The sequence below is a fragment of the Dipodomys spectabilis genome, unplaced genomic scaffold (assembly GCF_019054845.1).
Source record: "Dipodomys spectabilis isolate Male_0828 unplaced genomic scaffold, ASM1905484v1 ptg000018l, whole genome shotgun sequence".
In the NCBI taxonomy this organism is placed as follows: domain Eukaryota; kingdom Metazoa; phylum Chordata; class Mammalia; order Rodentia; family Heteromyidae; genus Dipodomys; species Dipodomys spectabilis.
The window spans coordinates 14,999,590-15,020,002 of NW_024870695.1; the positions used below are offsets into that span (position 1 = coordinate 14,999,590).

At 43.9% G+C, this 20,413-nt stretch overlaps 1 protein-coding gene across 1 annotated transcript in view; it reads right to left on the reverse strand.

Annotated features, from left to right (window-relative positions):
• Skap1 (src kinase associated phosphoprotein 1) overlaps positions 1-20,413 on the reverse strand; it is a 271,966-nt gene that overhangs the window by 226,110 nt on the left and 25,443 nt on the right. The window contains exon 3 of the mRNA XM_042674137.1: positions 12,169-12,194. Coding sequence (XP_042530071.1) covers positions 12,169-12,194 — 26 coding nt within the window. The remainder of the gene's footprint in view (positions 1-12,168; positions 12,195-20,413) is intronic.

Below are 20,413 nucleotides of genomic sequence, written 5' to 3' on the forward strand. Positions count from 1 at the left end.
CTCAGATCTCAGCCTCCTGAGTAGTTAGGATTGCAGGCATGAGCCACTGGCACCTGGCTTGTATTGATGTTGATGTTTGTATTCTTGGAATTTTTTGTTGTTGTTGGTAGTGGTGGTGTTCGTGGGCTTGAACTCTGGGCCTTGGGCACTGCCCCTGAGCTCTTCAGCTCAAGGCTAGCTCTCTACCACTTGAACCACAGCGCCACTTCTGGCTTTTTCTGTTTATGTGGTGCTGAGGAATTGAACTCAAGACCTCCTGCATGTGAGGCAAGCGCTCTACTACTGAGCCACCTTCCCAGTCTATTCTGGGAAATTTGAGACTTACACAAGTGTTGTGCAGATACTAGAGCTCCTGTATGTCCTTCAACATCACCTTCCGTAACTAAAATACATCTGGCCAAACCGAGAAATGAACACTGGCATACTGATATTAAGGCAAGTACAGACTTTATTTGCAGCTCACAAAATGGTTCATCAATTTCCTTTTCTGTTTCAGGACCCGATCCTGATATGTAGTCCATCTCATTCCATTTGCATCTTTTTTCCTATCAGCTTGCCCCAAGCTCTTGCCCGGATCACACACCCCTGATTTACTAACATCAACGAGGAAAGTCCTTGCTCCTTGATTCCTATGGTTGCTGACTCGTTACCCAAAGTGGGCATTCGAACAACCTATCCCTGTACCAACTGCCAGCCTGTGCCCCCGTAACAGGCAACAAGAAAGGGATAAACCCAAGGTAGGAAACAAAACCTGGGTCTGCTGGCTGCGGTGGGGGAAGGGAGAACATTTTAGAATATGCCTCACACTTAAGCACAATTAGTTCGTTGATGATAAAGGCGTTATTCTGAGGGTTTTTTAAATGTCAGACCCAATGTCCCAACTCCCTGGGGCTCACACCGAATCTAGCCTGTCATGCTAGTGTGTAAATACACACTCCCGTGTAATTAAAAATGATTGCGACGATTCGAGATGCATGGGTGAAAAGTTTTATAGAAGAATTAACCATTTCCAGGGCCATTTTGGGTTTGCTTAAGTTGAATGTTATCATTTTCTTCCTTTCAAACCTCACGGTGTGTGTTCTCTGCATTGGCTACGACTGGAGTCCAGGGGGATCAGACATAAATGATCGCAAACCATAGTGACAGACATTTCCACTCAGCAGCTCCACAATTAGGGCTTCGAACTCCATCTGCTTAGATCGGCCTTTGCACAAGCAAGGCCCTGGGCCACTGGAGACCCACTTCCCCACCGCAGCGCTCCCAGAATCGATATATTTCTATTCGGATATAGATTTTAACACACCATATCTCCATTAACCACATCCACTACCTCCAGCCTTTCTTTTTGTATTTCTAAACAAGATCTGGGGGAACTATATTAAGGGTTCACCTGCTATTAGCTAGTAATTTGCTCTTCTCTCCTAAACATCCTAAGAATGGCATGCCGTGTCCCCTCGTTGGTAGATTCAATGGCAGGTTCTCCATCGAGTATCTGTGCTCAGGGGCCCATAAGGGAGATGATTTCTCTATTGTTCTTTTGCAGAGAGTCAAACTCAATTTCATTCATGCTCCATAGAGTGATAAGTTGGGAATTGCCAAAGGTTGGAGCAGAAAGATAAAGCAGTTTTGTGTCAGGTGTGAGGTAATTATTTGCCAGGGTTTCTGTGCTATTTGTTTTTTTATTCCCTGCGTTTTCATTAACGGTTAATGAGTTTTCCTCCTTAATTCTGAAACTATAGGTTGGCCACTAGAAGTTGGCTTTTTCTGCCACGGATTCAACCAGCTGTTGCTGCTCCATAAACTTTATGGAGAAGTGAATTCAATTGATGGAGGGAAAAAAAAAAACTTTCCATGACTATTTCAATTCCAAATGAAACAGGGAGGGCTTGGGGGGGAGGAGAGAAAAATAAACCCTGATGTTATTCTTGTAACTATTTTCACTCATAGCAAACCTGTCTAGTCCTGAACTCACAGGTACTATTTAGAGACAATTACTAAAGAAATAAGAGAGAAATGAGAAAGAAGGAAGAAAGCAAGCAAGGAAGGAAGGAAAGAAAGAAGAAAGGAAGCTGAGCATTTAAAAAATAATGCAGCAAGTTGAGTGCTTTTGGCTGTAATCATGCTTATAACCCTAGCTACTCAGGAAGCTGTTTGAAATGAGGCAGAAAAAGTTCATGAGATTTTTTTTATCTCCCATTAACCAGCAAAAAACTGAAGTGGAGGTATGGCTCAAGTGGTAGAACACTAGCCTTCAGTGAAAAATGCCAAGTAAGGGTATAAGGTTCTGAGTTCAAGCTCCAATATCAGCGCGCACACACACACACACACACACACACACACACACACACACACACACACACTCAACACACACACTCATACTCTGCAGCAAAATATCAGACCAAAAAAACCCAGCTAAAACATATAGATACATGTTTGCTTATCCAGTATGTAAAGGTAATCTTTGTCAAGCTAGTATGTCATCATCTTTTGACTTCTTTTCTAATGAATTATATTCCATCTGTATCTAACCGTTTCTATGGCATGGCTAGGAACTTTGTAGAGTTTGTTATTACTTCATCCCATACCTTTGGATAAGACCAGAAAATTGAAATGAATGTCATATTGTAAACTTTTTAAGTTTTTCTTATTATTGTTACTGCCATTAGGTGCAAGGATATAACTTCTCACTCTATTTAATATTTAAAAACCCATGAGACACACAACTCCCTCTCTTTAAACTAATAAATCCTCCCTAAAATGCTATAAATAAAGTTCCCTGATCCAAGTCCACTTAGTTTTCATGCTTGATAGCATTAATATTGCCAGATTTTCACGGACCAATTTCATTGTAAAGCAGTTTCCAAAACTGAACTATCTTGAGATTAGCAAAATGGCAGCTTATGATTCCTTATTACAACCGTTCACCTACATTATTGAATCTTGCCCCAACTAAAGCAATGTGTTGGGGTACAGATGTGACCATATAATGTGAAATGTTATTCACATGTAAAAATATTATAGACCCCATTTGCACCACCAAAGCGGAAGTCCTGTCAATACTTGGTTATAAATGGCACCGTTTGGCACATTCACATGCATTAGAAAATGTATGGTGTTTCCTGTACAATAGCTGAGAAGCTTCACCGACTTCTAAATATCCATCTGGACTTGCGTGGTTAGTTCTTGTGATTAATCCATGTGTGATGAAGGTCTCCAATTCTTCTCTGTTCTGTACAATCTGACTTCCTGCTCATCTTTTTTCTCCTTCCTACATATATTCATAATTCAATGTATGAATATTCTTTTTTATCCCCAAGGTCCTGGCAGTGAGTGAAACAGTACTGAATGCTATTAACTCTACTGAACAAATGATAAGCCAAGTAAAGAAAGTTTCAATGCATCATTCTTTTTTTTTTTTTTGCCTTTCCTGGGGCTTGAACTCAGGGACTAGGCATCGTCCCTGAGCTTCTTTTGCTCAAAGCTAGCACTCTACTTCTTGAGCCACAGTGCCACTTCTGGCTTTTTCTATTTATGTGGTACTGAGGAATTGAACCCAGGTCTTCATGCATGCTAGGCAAGCATCCTATCACTAAGCCACATTGCTAGCCCTATGCATTATTCTTGTTTTTGTTTTTATTTTTTTAATTTATTTTTATTTTTTATTTTTTTAATGCTGGTAACTGAGCTTTGAACTCAGGGCCTGGATGCTATCCCTGAGCCTTTTCACTCAAGTCTATTGGTCTACCACTTGAACTACAGCTCCACTTCTGACTTTTTGGTAGTTACTTGGAGATAAAGAATCTCATAGATGCTGGGTGCCGGTGGCTCACGCCTGTAATCCTAGCTACTCAGGAGGCTGAGATCTGAGGATCATGGTTCAAAGCCAGCCAGGGCAGGAGAGACCGTGAGACTCCTATCTCCAATAAACCACTAGAAAACCGGAAGTCGCGCTGCAGCTCAAGTGGTAGAGCGCTCACCTTGAGCTGAAGAGCTGAGGGACAGAGCCCAAGCCCAGAGTTCAGCCCAAGCCCAGAGTTCAAGCCCCACAACTGACCAAAAAGAAAAAAAGAATCTCATAGATTTTCTTACCCAGGGCTAGCTTTGAACCACAATCCTCAAATCGTAGCCTCCTGAGTAGCGAGGATTACAAGGATGAGCCACCAGAGCCCAGCTTTCATCTTTCTTTTTTAAAGCTGAAGTTTGAATGTATAAGATCTGGGGCTTAAGACTAACAAGACACTGTTTACTAATTGCATAATCATGCTAAGAATAACAGAATTCTTAAGAACCTTCAGAGATAACATTTGCAAAGGGTAGCTGTCAAAATGTTCCAAAATAGAACCAAATTGATTAGCAACTCCTAGTCCAATCACTACAAAACACCTGTGAATCCAACAATTCAAAGGGCAGCCCAGCTTAGTAATACTCTCACATGAACTATATCTGTCAGGGGTGGATTGGATAGGAAAATCCCTCGGGGAGCCAATTGGAAGGATTTTCCCCCGCCCCCTCTCCCCTTTCCCCCTTCAAGAAAATGATCCTTTAGGATGCAGGTTTTCATTTTGACCACTAAGGTGCGCTGCAGCGCGTAGCATCATTCTAGGTCTTAAAAAGGGGGGGGGGAAATGAAAGGGAGAAAGAATTAAAAAATAAAAATAAAGGAAAAGGGGGGAAAGTAGCCATGTGAACTCTTCTGTGCTTTCCCCTTCCAGAAAGTGTGGAGATGTTTTTTTCCAACTCTTCTTTGATTGCAAATAAAAGCACATCTGGATATTTACGAAGTGGAGGGCCAGCAAGCCACAAATGCAAACCAGATCGTTGTGTATGTGACAACCACACTTCATAAAGCAAATTACAGCCTGTCAGCAACCATCCTGGCTTTACATGAACACATTCCACCACTGTTATTGCTCTTTGGTACTTAAAGAGAACCTGCTGAGTTGGAATATCTTCAATAGTAACGAGATTTTGAGCGATTCAAAAATCATGGAAACCTAAATATCTGCTCATATATGGATAAATACATTTTAAAGCAAATGCACTCACCATATAGCAACCAGGCCACCATAATCTAGAATTCTTGGCTTGTGATTTGGTTTCTTTTGGACTACTATTTTCTCTGTCTTTAATTCTTACTCTGGAGCTATTCAAATGAATGGTAGCATGTGTTGACTTGTGAGAGAAAGTCAGCTAGAATAATAAAAATAAAATAGCTTGCTGAGCTCTTACTGGGTAATGGCTCTGGGTTAAGATTCTTGCATCATCTTATCGAATCATCAGAATCATCCTTAGGATCTATTATTATCCCAAAGATGCTGATGAACATTTGGAGACATGATACAGAGATGAAATAAATTGTCCAAAGTCACAGAAGTGATTCATAAATGGCAGAGCCAGGCTCTGACCCCATGCCGTCCTGTGAGAAAGCTTGTATCTTAATCCTCTGAGCTGTTCAGGCTCCAAATCTGCATACTTTATAAATCATCGTCATTATTCAAAGGCAAAGCATACTGAATGACAGCCGATGACTTGGATTTATGGTATTAATTAGTGTCTTTTGACGTTGGTAAAGTAAGTCGAGAATCAAAACTCTAAATTCTTATTAGCAGCAATACTAACAGTTACCTGGATAGGAAGACTGCAGCTGTCAGACAAAGACACATGCGCTCAAGAAGGAAGTCAGGCAACTCACAGCTCAAATGTCTTATAGTAGTATTGTAGTGATTTTGCTTGGGTTGTTGAACTCAGAACCTCACATTCACAATTAGATTTCTTTTTTTTTTTTTTTTTGCTCAAGGCTGGCACTCTACTCCTTGAGCCACACTTCTACTTCTGGCTTTTTGCTGGTTAATTAGAGATTTAAAAAAATCTCACAGAATTTCCTGCCTATCTTGGCTTTGAACCTTGATCTTCAGTTCTTAGCCTCCTGAGTACCTAAGATTACAGGCATAAGCTACTAGTACCAGGCTTATTTCTGCCCCCCCCCCACTTTTTTTTAAATTGAGGTATCATTAGCCCAAGTACCCATTTAAAGGTAAGAGATATCATTTCAACTTTGGGGAAATACCTCTTAGAGATAAATTGTGATGGACAAATTTTTCAGGCAAGCAAGTGTGTATGTGTGTGTGTGTGTGTGTGTGTGTGTGTGTGTGTGTGTGTGTGTGTGTGTGTGTGTGTATAATTCACATCTGCTGACAAGGACAGATAGGTTTCAGAAAACGAGTTCTTCCACTATTTATCACACTAGAGTCAGCAGTAACTGGAAGCTTTATTTCCCACATCATATAAATGCCCTTGCCCATAACTAAGAAGTTGCTTTCCTGCGTTAGCAATACTTCCACCATTCTGGTAGGCAAGTTCCTAAGAGGAGAATGTGTTGATACAAAACAAAATGAAAAATTAATGCTACAAACGTGGACCCACCAGTTGCATGACTGAACCTTTAAATGTCATGCACAGGTCGCTGGCTTTTAAGGCAAGAGTATCACTTAAGGTATCCACAAAGGAGGTTGTAAGCAGAACAAAAAAATTTGTCTTCAGATAATGCTTTTCTCTCTCTCCCCCTCCTTCCCCCTTCTTTCTCTCTCTTGATATTTTATGTTCAGAACATAAAATATTTATTAGACTGCCCATGACTCACACCTAGAATCCAAACTACTCAGGAGACAGAGACCGGAGGATCTTGGTTCAAAGCCAGCCTGGACAGGAATGTCTGTGAGGCTTATCTGTAATTAACCAGCAAAAAGTCAAAAGCAGAGCTGTGGTTCAAGAGGCAGAGTGCCAGCCTTGAGGGAAAAAGCTAAGGGATAGTACACAGGCCCTAAGTTCAAGACTTATTACCAGCACGCCCACATACTCACATGCGCTCTCTCTCTCTCTCTCTCTCTCTCTCTCACACACACACACACACACACACACACACACACACACAAAGAGGCAGACTTTCTGATGGACATTAATTGGCATGCCTACATTTCTATGTTCAGAAGCTACTCACTTGAGTTTCTGTGTTGACCCAGGGACAACAGCATTTGGGAAAAACAGTTTCAAAGCTTTACATTTGTCTCTCTCATTTTTTATCTACCTACATTTTCTAGTTAAATATGGCTATAAAGGCTAGAGAGGTGTGGCTCAAGTGGTAGAGTGCTTGCATACCAAGTAATAGGCCCAGAGTCCAAACTCCCTAGTGTTAAACAAATCATAGATATTAGTATAATTGTCTATAACTATAAGCTTTTCTATGTGTAACATATATCTATATCTATATCTATATCTATATCTATATATATATCATTATGTCTTTTTTCTTTTTCTTTTTCCCCCAGGCTGGTCTCAAACATATGATCCTCCCGCTGCATCCTCTTCATTGATTACCGGCATGTCCCCTTTATGTCTTTTTTTTTTTGTCGGTTATGGAGCCTGAACTCTGGGTCTGGGTGCTGTCCCTCAGCTCTTCAGCTCAATGCTAGCACCCTACCACTTGAGCCACAGCGCCACTTCTGGCTTTTCTGCTTATGTGGTGCTGAGGAATCAAACCCAGGGCTTCATGCATGCAAGGCAAGCACTCTACCTCTACCTCTGAGCCACCTTCCCAGGCCCCCTTTATGTCTTTTTAAACAAATGGGAACATTTGTTCTATCTGTACCCTGAATTTTCTTCCCAATCATTTATCTTGGTGAGTGCTCTATGGTAGCACATACTGATTTATTGATTCCTTTACCTTGTTTTGTTAATTAAAAAATAATACATATACATGGTAAAAAAATCAAATCATAGCGAACAATGTAAACAAAGATACTCTCTTTGCCTGTAACTTCTGCCTGTAAGTTCTCTACTACCATTGCTAATAGAGTTGTGTGTATGCTTTCACAAGCATTCTATACATGCACACACATATACATGCATGCACATGCACATGCCTGTACACACACATCCATGAAAAGCAGACACTAACACAAGCTGAATACTGCTTGGTCAACTTGTCTTTTTTTACCTAATAATTGTCTTATGACACACATGGTATGTGTGTGTGTGTGTGTGTGTGTGTGTGTGTGTGTATGTGTGTGTGTTCATATATGCACATATTTATACCAAATCCTTTCAATTCCATGAAAAGGGACATAGCATCATTTATTGAACAAGTCCCCTACTGCTGGACACTACGGCTGTTTGGAGTCTTTGAATTTCACACATGCCACAATGAATATCTGTGTGTGTACACATGCGTGTGCGCGTGCATGCGTGCACACACACATATGCCAGTACAGTAATGGGGCTTGAACTCAAGGTCATGCATTCTCACTCAGCTTTTTTATTCAAAGCTGATGCTCTACCACTTGAGCCACACCTCCACTTCCAGCTTTCTGCTGGTTAGTGGAAATAAGAGTCTCTCAGATTTGCCTGGCTAGCTAGCTTCAAACCTCAATCCTCACCTCTCAGCCTCCTGAGTAGTTAGGATTATAGGCGTGAACCAATGGCAGTGTCTGGCATGACTATTCTTATTCATGGTACATTTTGCAGGGAATACAGAAAGTACCACCGAGTCCATGATTTACCTGCATTGAAGCTGGGTTATTTTTTTCTCTTGTGCCTTAATATCTACTCCAGAAAGGGACATTTAGAAAAGACATAAAAAGCTTAGAAATGTCAACTTTAGAAAAGGTAAAAAGGGGGATTCTTTTTGGAAAAAAATTAATTTGACAGTAATTTTGAAACAGTATACTAGTTTAAAAATGCATTATTTCACTTTTTTGTGTATGTGCATCCTTGTCCTGGACCTTGAACTCAGGGTCTGGGCACTGACCCTGAACTTTTTTGCTCAAGGCAACAGCTCTACCACTTGAACCATGGCTCCACTTCCGGGTGTTTTTGTGCATTCATTGGTGATAAGAGTCTCACAGACGTGCTCCTCACAGACTGGCTTTGAACCACAATCCTCAGATCTCAGCCTCCTGGGTAGCTAGGATTACAGGCGTGAGCCACCAATACACATCACATTAGTTCACTCTTAACTCGAGCGATAAATGTATAGGAAGGAAAATAATTGAAAAGGTATCCAAGTCAGTAATTTACTACAAAATCAGTTTGCGTGTGCATCTATTTTCTACAGATTCATTTGTACAAAATAGAGCAAATGAGGAAAAGGGAGAAATACTCGAAAGAAGGCAAGGCACAAAAACAGCTGTCAAGATGGTTGATGCTCTAAAGACTAGGCCAAAGCCAAAGGCAAGAGTAGTCATCCCACGTCCATTCTCCCATTAATTCCCCCAAACAAGCTGGAAACCTCCTTTTTTAAAGAGTAAGTATAGGTTAGGATATTTTAAGTCCATAACCAATGCTTGTGTTTATAAAATATTAGCATTCCAGGCATAGTGAAAGCAAGATACTTCACAATAAATTACAAATCGTGTAAATTCAGACTTTTTCTTCCATTTGCAAACACGTCATAAATTTGGACTCTGTTTCTTTGTATAAGTCCTACTTACGACTGTGTTAAAAACCTTCTGGCATGAATGCAAAGAGTAGTTTCATAAATAACACTTAGTGAAAAATCACTGTACAGTCCATTAAGTCAAAAACACGTCTCTTCAACTTCAAAGAGAACCGCCCTCCACCCCTCCCTCTCAAGGGAGGATGAAGATGGTCTTTCTTGGCTGTTTTAATCTTTGCTTCTTGCAGTTGTCCTAACTCCTTACTCCAAGTATGTGGTTGTGAGAGATGGGAAGCTGAGCAACGTCTTGATTCCATTCAACAGGCTTCAGAGCAACAAGCTCAGAAATCTCACCCCTCAAGAGTCTACTGTGAAAACTTTTGTGCATGTACCCTACACGGGCAAGCCTCTCAGAAATGCAAATGGGCTGCACAGCCCACACCCAGTTCAGCTGGATTGGATGAGGTTTATGGGAAGAAATGTGAACTAAACATGTTGTAAGTTCTATAGATGCCGCACTTGGCCAGCTCCGTAAACTTTGTAAGACAATACTCACTACCGCTTTATGAGTGCTTCATTCCACATAAGCAAGACTCCACCATGCTACCAGAACTCATTCCAACTCGTAATGACTGTGAGGTAGATACTAACAGCATTGTACAGGTGTCAGCCATCAGCACCCTGTATCTAGTTTATTTTCTTAAAAGTTTTATGAGAGCTACCACTGGTGGATCATGCCTGTAATCCTAGCTACTCAGGAGGCTGCGATCTGAGGATCATGTCTGAAACTAGCCCAGGTAGGAAAGTCCATGAGACCCTTATCTCCAATTAACTACCAAAACTCCAGACATGGAGCTGCGGCTCAAATGCTAGCCTTGGGTGAAAAAGCCATGCTAAAGAACAATGTCTTGAGTTCAAGCCCCAGTACCAGCACAAAAAGAAAGACAGGCACTGGTTGCTCACATCTGTAATCCTAGCTACTCCGGAGGCTGAGATTTGTAGATTGTGGTTCAAAGCCAGCCTAGGCAGAAAGATCCTATGAGATTCTTATCTACAACAAACTACCCCAAAACTGGAAGTAGAGCTGTGGCTCAAAGTGGTAGATAGCTAGCCTTGAGCAAAAGAGCTCAGGGACAGTGCCCAGATCCTCAGTTCAACTGAAAAAGAAGAAAAAAGACAGAAAGAGAGAGGGAGGGAGCGAGGAAAAGAGGGAAGGATGGAAGGAGGAAGGAAGGGAGGAAGGAAGGATGGAAGGAAGGAAGGAAGGAAGGAAGGAAGGAAGGAAGGAAGGAAGGAAGGAAGGAAGGAAGGAAGGGAGGGAGGGAGGGAGGGAGGAAGGAAGGAAGGAAGGAAGGAAGGAAGGAAGAAAGGAAATAAACAAACTTTGGAAAAGTTTACAGTGCTTTTTTTAGTTAGGAGTCAAACAGTTCCTAAAGCTACTTGCAGGTTTGATCTGCAAGCCTGGGATTCTCTGAGAAGATTGTTAAACATTCCCTCTGCAACAGCCGTGGGTGATTAATATTCAGGAGGATGCTTCTGACATTCTCAGGGAACTAAGAAGAATGGAGGCACAGCACCTTCAACATCCCTTCAAGTGGTTTGATTATTTTTTTTTTTAATCCTGATTTTGAACCTTTAAAAAAATGTGTTTTAAATTCTGTCCTTTTTTTTTTTTTTAATTTTACACACAGCTGTCTGTTGTACTTTTTTAGAATCACGCCAGATGCTGGGTTCATCAGGCAAAAAGCAGGGAGACAATGGCTGGGAAGCAATTAGCAGCACCACGGCTGCGCTGAGGCTCAGAGCAGAATGAGATAACAGGGTTCTCGCGGGACTTCCCAGCCGCCTTCGCTTCTGACATTTCCCTGCTGCCAGGCAGGCTGTGGAAGGCCGCGGGTGATGGAGGAGACAACGTATTGGAACTTACTTCTGGAGCCAATGAAGGATTCACTGAGTTGGATCCCACCCAAGATTTTTAATATGGACTCTGTCACCATCCTATTTGGATGCTACTGGATCCTATTGGTATCTAACAAAGCCCCTCAAGAAAACAAAACCGTCTAGCAACCATCTAGTCAGGAGGCAGAAACAGAGCTTCTTATTGCTAAAAGGCAGCACAAGGGGTGCCCAGCAGGCTGAAGGTTAATTGAATATTCCACTAACTTGCCTCAGAAATGGCTACTGTCACGCCGGGCATGGTGGCACCTGGCCATAATCCCAGCTACTTGGAGAGGGAGGGAGGGAGGAGATGGAAAGAGGGATGATTACCGTCAAAGGCTAGCCAAGGGGAAAAGTTAACAAGACTCTATCTCAACCAATAAGCCAGGCATAGTACCACACATTTGTAGTTCCAGCTACAGGACCATACTTAGGAGGATCATGGTCCGAGGCCAGCTCTGAGCAAGAATACAAGGTCCTAGTAGAGAAATAACTAAAGCAAAAAAGGGATGGGGGCATTACTCAAATGAGAGAGCAGCTACCTGACAAATGCAGTCTTGAACTTAAGCCCAAGTACTGCCAATAAAGAAAAGAAAAAAAGAAGAAGGAAGGAAGGGAGAGAGGAAGAGGGGAGGGGAGGGGAGGGGACGAGAGGGGAGGGGAGGGGAGGGGAGGGGAGGGGAGGGGAGGGGAGGGGAGGGGAGGAGGGCTACTTCCACTCTGTGACGCAAGTTAGAAGAGACAGGCACAGCATCTGCTCATTTTTAGTCTACAACTACCCCTGGCCCAACAGTACTCACCTTGGGGCTGAAAATCCCAACAGTATCTGAAATACAAAAGAAAAAAAAAATGGAGGTAAGTCCGACTTGTGATTCTTAAGTTCAGTTTACATACAGTGTTTCTAGTGCCAAGTACAAAAAGTTGGCTAATTAGTCAATATCTGGCCCAAGCCTAGTCTGCCCCTGAGATGTGAGCGATTCTTAAAGCCTTACGTGTGACACTGATGCCCAGCACGTCTAGGTAACGGTGACTTTATGAGGGAAGGTCCCGGTGACCACAGGACCTTTGAGTGGGACAGTTCTTCACCGAGGCACCCACCTGCTGTATTACAGGACCACTGCATCACTGGTCCTGGGAAGCAAACGCCAGTGGGACTCCCAGTCGTGATGACAACCAACCTCTCCCACATCCTCTGACGCCTCTTACTCCTCAAAGGCACAGAAAAGGTGTGAAGTTGACTCAAGGCTGCTCAGCAGTTTAGGATCCACACCAAAAGAGAGACCTCAGAACTCACTAGGAACTAGTAGCTTTTCGCTACTCAGGGGGCTGAGATCTGAGGATGGAGGGCTAAAGCCAGCTGAGGCAGGAAAAGCTGTGAGATTCTTCTCTCCAATTAACCACCCAAAAGCCCTAAGTGCAGCTGTGGCTCAAGTGGGAGACCACCAGCCTTGAGCAAAACAGCTAAGGAATATTGCCCAGGCCCTGAGTTCAAGTCCCAGCACCAGCATCAACGAATAAAACACACACACACACACACACACACACACACACACACACACAGAGCTCACAGCTAGCATGCTACCACTTGAGCCACAGCACCACTTCTGGTTTTCTAGTAGTTTATTAGAGATCAGAGTCTCACACCCCACCCACCCACAGCCCATTTTGGTTTTATTTTTCATATAGGATCTCCTATTTTTGTTCAGGGCTGATCCCAGACCATGATCTTTCTACCCACATAGCTAAGATTACAGCTGTGAACTATCATGCACAGTTTGTTGGCTGAGATAGGGTCTCACTAATTATTCCCCAGAATTGGCCTTGAACTGAGATCTTCCCAAATCGCACTTTCTAAGTAGAGTTGGATCCCTTTCCAAGTACCTCACCTATATTAATCCACATCCTCGGCATTCAACCTCTATTATTAAGCCTAGTTTCCAAATAAGAAAAATGAGGGAGCTGGGAAGGTGGCTCAGTGGTAGAGCGCTTGCCTTGCATGCCTGAAGCCCTGGGTTCGATTCCTCAGCACCATGTAAGCAAAAAGGAAAAAGCCGGAAGTGGCGCTGTGGCTCAGGTGGTAGAGCGCTAGCCTTGAGCTGAAGAGCTGAGGGGCAGCACCCAGGCCCAGAGTTCAGGCCCCACAACCGGACCCCCCCCCCAAAAAAAGAAAGAAAATGAGGTGTCATAAGATGAGATGCAGTTATATTAATAAGAAACTAAAGTGGGGAGCTGGTGGCTCACGCCTGTAATCCTAGCTACTGAGGCCTGAGATCTGAAGATCACAGTTCAAAGCCAGCTCAGGCAGGAAAGTCCATGAAATTCTTATCTCCAATTAACCATTAGAAAACCAGAGCTAGCCTTGAGCAAAAGGGCTCAGGGGCAGCACCCAAGTTCTGAGTTCAAGTCCCATGGCTGACAAGAAAGAAAGAAAGACTTTCTCTTCTCTCCCTCCCCCCGTCTCTCTCTGTCTCTCTCCCTCTCTTTCTTTCTCCCCTCTCTCTCTCTCCCTCCCCCCCTCTCTCCCTCCACCCCTCCTCTCTCCCTCCACCTCCCCCCCCCCCTCTCTCTCTCAGGGCCTGAGCGCTGTTCCTTTTTTGCTCAAGGCGGGGGCACTAACACTGGAGCTATAGTGTCGTCTTGGGCTTTTTGGTGATTCACTGGAGATGAGGAGCATGGACTTTCTGGCTAGGACTTTCAAGCCATAATCCTCAGACCTCAGCCTCCTAAGCAGCTAGGATTACAGGCACCTGTAAATAGCACCTGGCTATCTCCATTTTAGAGATGCAGAAACTGAGATTCCAGAAGCTCAAACCATGTGACCACGATCACAGGACTCTGAAGTGGCAGAACTGAAGTGAGATTCCAGAAGCCCCATTCTTAGATTCCACATTAGCTGCTTTTCGATTGGCTGTAACATAGCAACAAACCTAGGACTTCAGGGAAGATACCACTGCCTTGTCAGACAGCCTGTGTGTCCTGGGGGGTGGGTCCACAGCGGGGCTTCAGGGAACTCAAGAAGAACACATGCTTTCTGTTCCCTTGTAGAATAGCCCACAGACTTCCTCAGTGTCTGTCTATCTGTCCCGTCAAAAACCAATAGGACCTACTGGGTTAGAGAACTACAGCTATCATGGTATTATAAAACTAGCAATCCAAGCTGGGAGGCAGTAATCCTATCTGTTCCAGAGGCTTGAGATACAGAGGACTGTGTAAAAAGCAGCCGGGGCAGAAAAGACTCCATCTCCAAAATAACCAGCACAAAAGTTGGACTGAAGGCATGGCTTAAGCGGTAGAGTGCCAGCCAAATGAGTGTGAGCCCCGCCCTCAAAAAAAAACTAAAAAAATGAAAAAAAAACAAACAAACAGAGACTAGCAATTCAGAAAGACCCAGTGATGTTATAAATTTGTAACATCTGGATACAACGTTTGCAACTGAAGTATTAAATGTTAGGTTTTTAAAAAGAGGTGGCCGAGTAAGAACTGCACCACGCACGTGGTATTCAGGTAAGGGGTAGGTTTATTCAGTAGACCTGCTGGGACCAGGCAAGGTTGGCACTCCACGCGGCTGGCAAAAGGAAAAGAGGGCGGTCTGGCCGCGGTTTAGGCCATATATAGGGTAGGGGGTGGGGAAGGGTGTGTCCAGGTAAAGGGAAGTGGGATCAGGTGGGAAAAAGGTGTGGCCACATCAGGTTAAGATGTGACCTCAGCGGATGCGGATGTGACCTCTTCCAGGTATCCCAGTTGCCTAGGTAACGCAGGTACTGGGCGAGGTCTGTTCGCAGTCCAGGAATGGACCTTACATTAAAATCATTAGTTTATTTGCATCTTACGGAATATTTAAACATGATCACACATATCCCACCTTGGTAAACCATCTGTTGAACAAAGAAACTAGATGATTTAAGGATATGCAATACAGGGTTTTTACAAGAAACTGATTTTTTTTAAGGATATGCAAATCTGAATTTCACCTTTATGTCAAGAAGTCATGCGTTTTGTTTTTGTTTTTTGCCAGTCCTGGGCCTTGAACTCAGGGTCTGGGCACTGTCCCTGAGCCTCTTTGTGCCCAAGGATAGCGCTCTACCACTTGAGCTGCAGCACCACTTCCAGCTTTTTCTGCTTGTGTGGTGCTCAGGAATCGAACCTGGGGCTCCATGCATGCAAAGCAAGCGCTCTACCAGTAACCACATGCCCAACCCCTAGCCAAGGTGTAGCTGCCCACCTCCCTCCTGTCCATCTTTCTCTTTCAATGGCCATCTCCAAACAACACAGCAAAGACTCACACCGCAGTGCTACTGATTCCACTAGTAGAAGCAGAATCTTAAGATTCCAGTTGATAAGACCAACAAAACACCTTGTAATTGACCTTGGCCAACAGGTCACATGGTAAAGATGGATCGGCGCTCAAGTAAAAGGCTTTGCCAAGCAACGCCACGTCTCTACTCTGTAGATATTCCTAGCTCCTAGGGATCTTTTCACACTTGGAAAGACTCGCCTTGATTTGGAATTCTGGTTCTACACCAGTGTCCCATCATTACCATCGTAGAAGGAATGGGCAAGTAGCAAAGGGCAATGTGGCCGCCGACACCCACAACAGACATGGGGAATGAGCGCCACCTGGTGGAAGTATCTAGGGGAGGCATCAAAGGCTCAGGACCCCAGGTTCCAGACCCAGAAACAGACAGCAAAAAGATAATCCTTAGTAAGGAGGTGGTGCTCTCCCTCTAGGCCCAGTTCCATCAATCAGACCCAAACTATAAAACCCAGTGCCTACCTACAAGGAGCTTACCATCTAGCCCAAAAGACAAGATACTTGCGTATGGAGAGATGACAAGATAGCATGATAAGAACAGCTAATCTACATGTAACGGCTAAGGACCTGTCCTAAGAGGGTCCGGGGTTCTTTTAGATGTGATATTTCCGTGGTTTTGAGTCAATACCCCTAAAGTTTAGAAACTCTTTCCCAGCTACACAATGTTCTATTCACAAAATACCATAGCAACAATCATTTATTAAATAACATACAAACAACATTCCCTGATATTGACAAAATAAATCATGGCTCTTCCTCAAATGTTTAAACTCCATTTCCAGATAATTTTTTTTTTAATTTTAAGAAGAACTTAGGGCTAGAGGCATGGCTCAAGTGGTAGAGTGCCAGCCTAGTAAACATGAGGGCCTGAGTTCAAAGCCTAGCATTGCCAAAAAGAAAAATGTCTCCTTTTTGCTTTCTAGCATAAGGACTGAGTTCCCATGAATAAATCTTCACTGATGTGTCTACAAGATTCCCATCCTTGCTGCTTTTTTTTTTTCTCTCTCTCTCTCTCCTCAAGGCTAGTGTTTTACCACTTTAAGCCACAGCTCCATCTCTGGCTTTTTGAGGTTAACTGGAGATAAGTGTTTCATGGACATTCCTGCCAGGATTGGCTTTGAACAGCAATCCTGGAATCTCAGCCTCCTGTGTAGTTAGAATTACAGGCATGAACCACCAGTGCCCAGCTCTTTTTTTTTTTCTTTCTGCTTTTAATGGGCAACAAAATATAACACAATGACCTAATCCAAAAAGAAAAAATACTCACTGGATAGTCTGTGACAAAATTAAAGATCAAAATGTCAGGTCACATTTGAAAGGAGAATCATTGGAAGCTCTATTTGTTGTTCCATGGATTGATTGTCTGTAAGTCTTTGATTTGTCCGTGGTTGTGGTCAGCTTCAGCCGAAGCTACTTGAGAGCCAGTGAGAAGGTGCAAGATAAAGCCTTGATGGTAGATTGCGAGACAGGCAGCAAGTACAGTGCCAAAGAGCAAAGCCAGAGATAGCCTTTTGTTTCCAAACTTGTGTACTAGGAAAAAAACAAACTAACAAACAAGGCTTCTCTCGTACACAGGGGTTCCAGCTGACTGCTTTGTTTCAATTTCTGTCTTTGGCTCCTGGCCCTGTCATTCTGTCAAGACCTGGTGGAGATGCCTGATCGGATGGTCATGTGACAGTGGCTGTGTCCCATATACTCAAGGCATCCCAGCTGAGGACACCAATGATCAGCCCTTCCACTGGCAGATGAAGAAAATGAGGCAGTGGACGTTATTCTGGTTTCCCCACACTGTGCAGCCACAGTGTATCCTGAGCAGAATGAGAGGAAATTTGAAAGCCTGAGCATCACTTGAAAGTGATTCTGTTTCTATGGAAACCCTTACAGCTACTTGGACCAACCCTGTTCAGTGATCATGTCTTTAAGGTTTCCCTTGTTCTGAACATGGGTTGTATCATTGACCCAAAAGCAGATGTTTACACGCAAACTTTCAAGCTGGCTTCTTTATCCCGGCTCATTTGGGAGGGTGGATTTTTCTCAAGATGAACATCTGGACGCATTCTCTAAACCTTCCATGTGAACAGCACATTCACCATGAGATTAATAAATCCTTCACTCTGTGAGGAAAGGGGAAGTCTAGAAAACCTAAACTGTGCTCTGCTTGACAGAAATGGTCTAGAAACGATGAGGTTGGCTCAGAACTCACACGGTGGTTAAAAACTGAAGGCAGCAGAACCCAGGTCTGGATCATTCCAGAATCTGCCTTCCTCCTTGGTGAGGGAGGATTTGGGATCAGATAGAAGAAGGGCTGGCAGGGCAGGGGAGGGTGACAAAGAAGCCAGGGCGAGGGATGCAGAGGGAGAGGCCAGGCGAGGGGCCAGGAAGAGGTGCGGCACTGCAGGCAGAAACAGATCTATCTGGGAAGGGGCTGAAGAGGCTAGGAGCAGGTTCCAGTCCAAAGCCTCTGTTTTCTCTTTGATGCTGTGCTATGACAGGACAGACTGATAAGGGCTGGAGGGGGGTCAATTGAAAAGGGGAATTGAAAAGGTTGTTGACATGAAACACATTCACCAATGGCCAGCCATCATCCTGGGTTCAGCTAAAGTTGAAGACTTAAGATTTACTGTGGTAGCAATTCAATTGGACCATTTTTCCTTAAGCCCTGGTTAGCCGCCCAGATGTGGAGAGAAGTTGAGCCATTCAATTGATCCAAGATTAGGGATTTTCTAGGCTAGGAAGAGAAAAAGACAAGAGAGAAAAAAATGGGAGGGACAGGCCATGGAGCTCAGACTGACCAGGGAAGAAACTAGTTGTAAGAGACTTGCCTACAGCGTCTGTACCTATGAAACATTCTTAAGCTGGGAGCTCATGTCTGTAATGCTAACCACTCAGGAGGCTGAGATCTAAGGACTGCCATTGGAAGCCAACCTGGGCAGAAAAGTCATGGAGACTCTGATCTCTAATTAACCAGAAAAAAAGTCAGAAGTGGAAGTATGGTTCAAGTGATAGGGTGCTAGCCTTGAGGAAAAAAATAAAAGCTAAGCTAGAATGTGAGACCCTGAGTTCAAGCCCCAGAAGTTGCACGCATGCACGTGCATGCGCATGTGTGCGCACATGCACACACACACACACACACACACACACACACACCACAATGGCCAATAAAGATAAAGACCAGCAGAAGCAAGAGTTCTCATCCTTTCTTAGGAGATCATAATACTCCTCTCTCAAGAGAATAGAACTGCCCTTGGTCCCTCAGTCTCAAACTGTTTTGTATGTACTGTTTTCATGGAAACATCACTTTTGTCCAGTTGAAACTTAGAAACCAACCCTTTAGTTCTTTCTCCCATCAGCCACCAAGATCCACCCTTCCTATCCACCTGATCTATCCCCTTTCCATTTTTGCAGACACGGAGTCCACTCAAGCCTTCAAAATGCTGACACAGATGAGCAGGACCAGGTCCTAAGCGCCCTCCCCCACCAGCTTCTTGCTCTCCCTGCCCCCATCTTCTTAGTGCTGATGAGAAGAGCAAAGGCTCTGGCTCTGCAGACAGCTCTAGGCTGCAGCCCCAACTCCATCTTCATCTTTAAAACAGAAATATGATTCAGCTCCAATGGCTCACACCTGTAATCCTAGCTACTCAGGAGGCTGAGATCTGAGGATTGCAGTTCAAAGCCAGCTCAAGGCTGGAAAGTATATAAGACTCTTATCTCCACCTAACCATCAAAAACCCAAAAGTGGAGCTGTGGCTCAAGTGGTAAAGCACTAGCTTTGAAGACAAAGCTCAGGGACAGTGCCCAGGCCCTGAGTTCAAGACCCAGGACTGGCACACAAAACCAAAAACAGAAATAGGAAGCCAAGTGTAGTAACTCCTACCTGGAAATTGAAATTCAGAGCCAGCCCAGGCAGACAAATCCAATTATCTCCAAATAACTAGTAAAAAGCCAGAAGTAGAGGTGTGGTTCAAGTGGTAGAGCACCAGCCTTGAGTGAAAAAGCTGAGCAAGAACCTGAGGCCCTGAGTTCAAACCCCAGTACCAACCAACAAATGCATAGAAATTTTTACCATATCTGCTTCCTCTGATTCTCCAGAGAATTCGCAAAGGTAATGCAGCTGGCAAAATAGACGTCAGCTGATTAGGTCATTAACATGACCATGAGTTCAGTGATCTAACAGGCCAACACAACCTCAAGATCTCTTGTTGAAATTCCCCTAAGCAGCTCACCCCATCTCTCAGGCCCATTGTCACTTCCTGTATTTCCTGGGCCAGCACCCCTTGCCTGTTCTACCTCCTTCTCCCAGTCACTCCACGACGGAGCTTTGAGGCTCCGCTAGCCTCCTGCATCCACGTCTCCTGCAGAACGCTGTGCACACCTGTGCCTGCCTGTACACACCTGTATACAGCGCAGGTAATCTGAACTCTCAAAGGAAAGAGATATTGAGCGGGCGATCAACGAGCATTTGCTAAATCAGAAACAACAAGAGCGAGCTCTTGTTGAGCGCTAGCTCTCTGAGCTCAGAGTAGACAGTAGAGTTTATTGCAGGGAAGGGAGGGAACCATGCAGAGAGGAGGGGCCGGTAGACAGCACCCCCACAACACTGTGGAGTGTGTATTTATTCCAAACAAGGTGAGCGCTGGCTGCCTTCATTTTCATCCAGCATCCTCACACAAAGGCAAGAGAGGAAAGAAAGCAATGGGGTTTTTATTAAAGGAAGAAGAGAAAGATAAAAATAA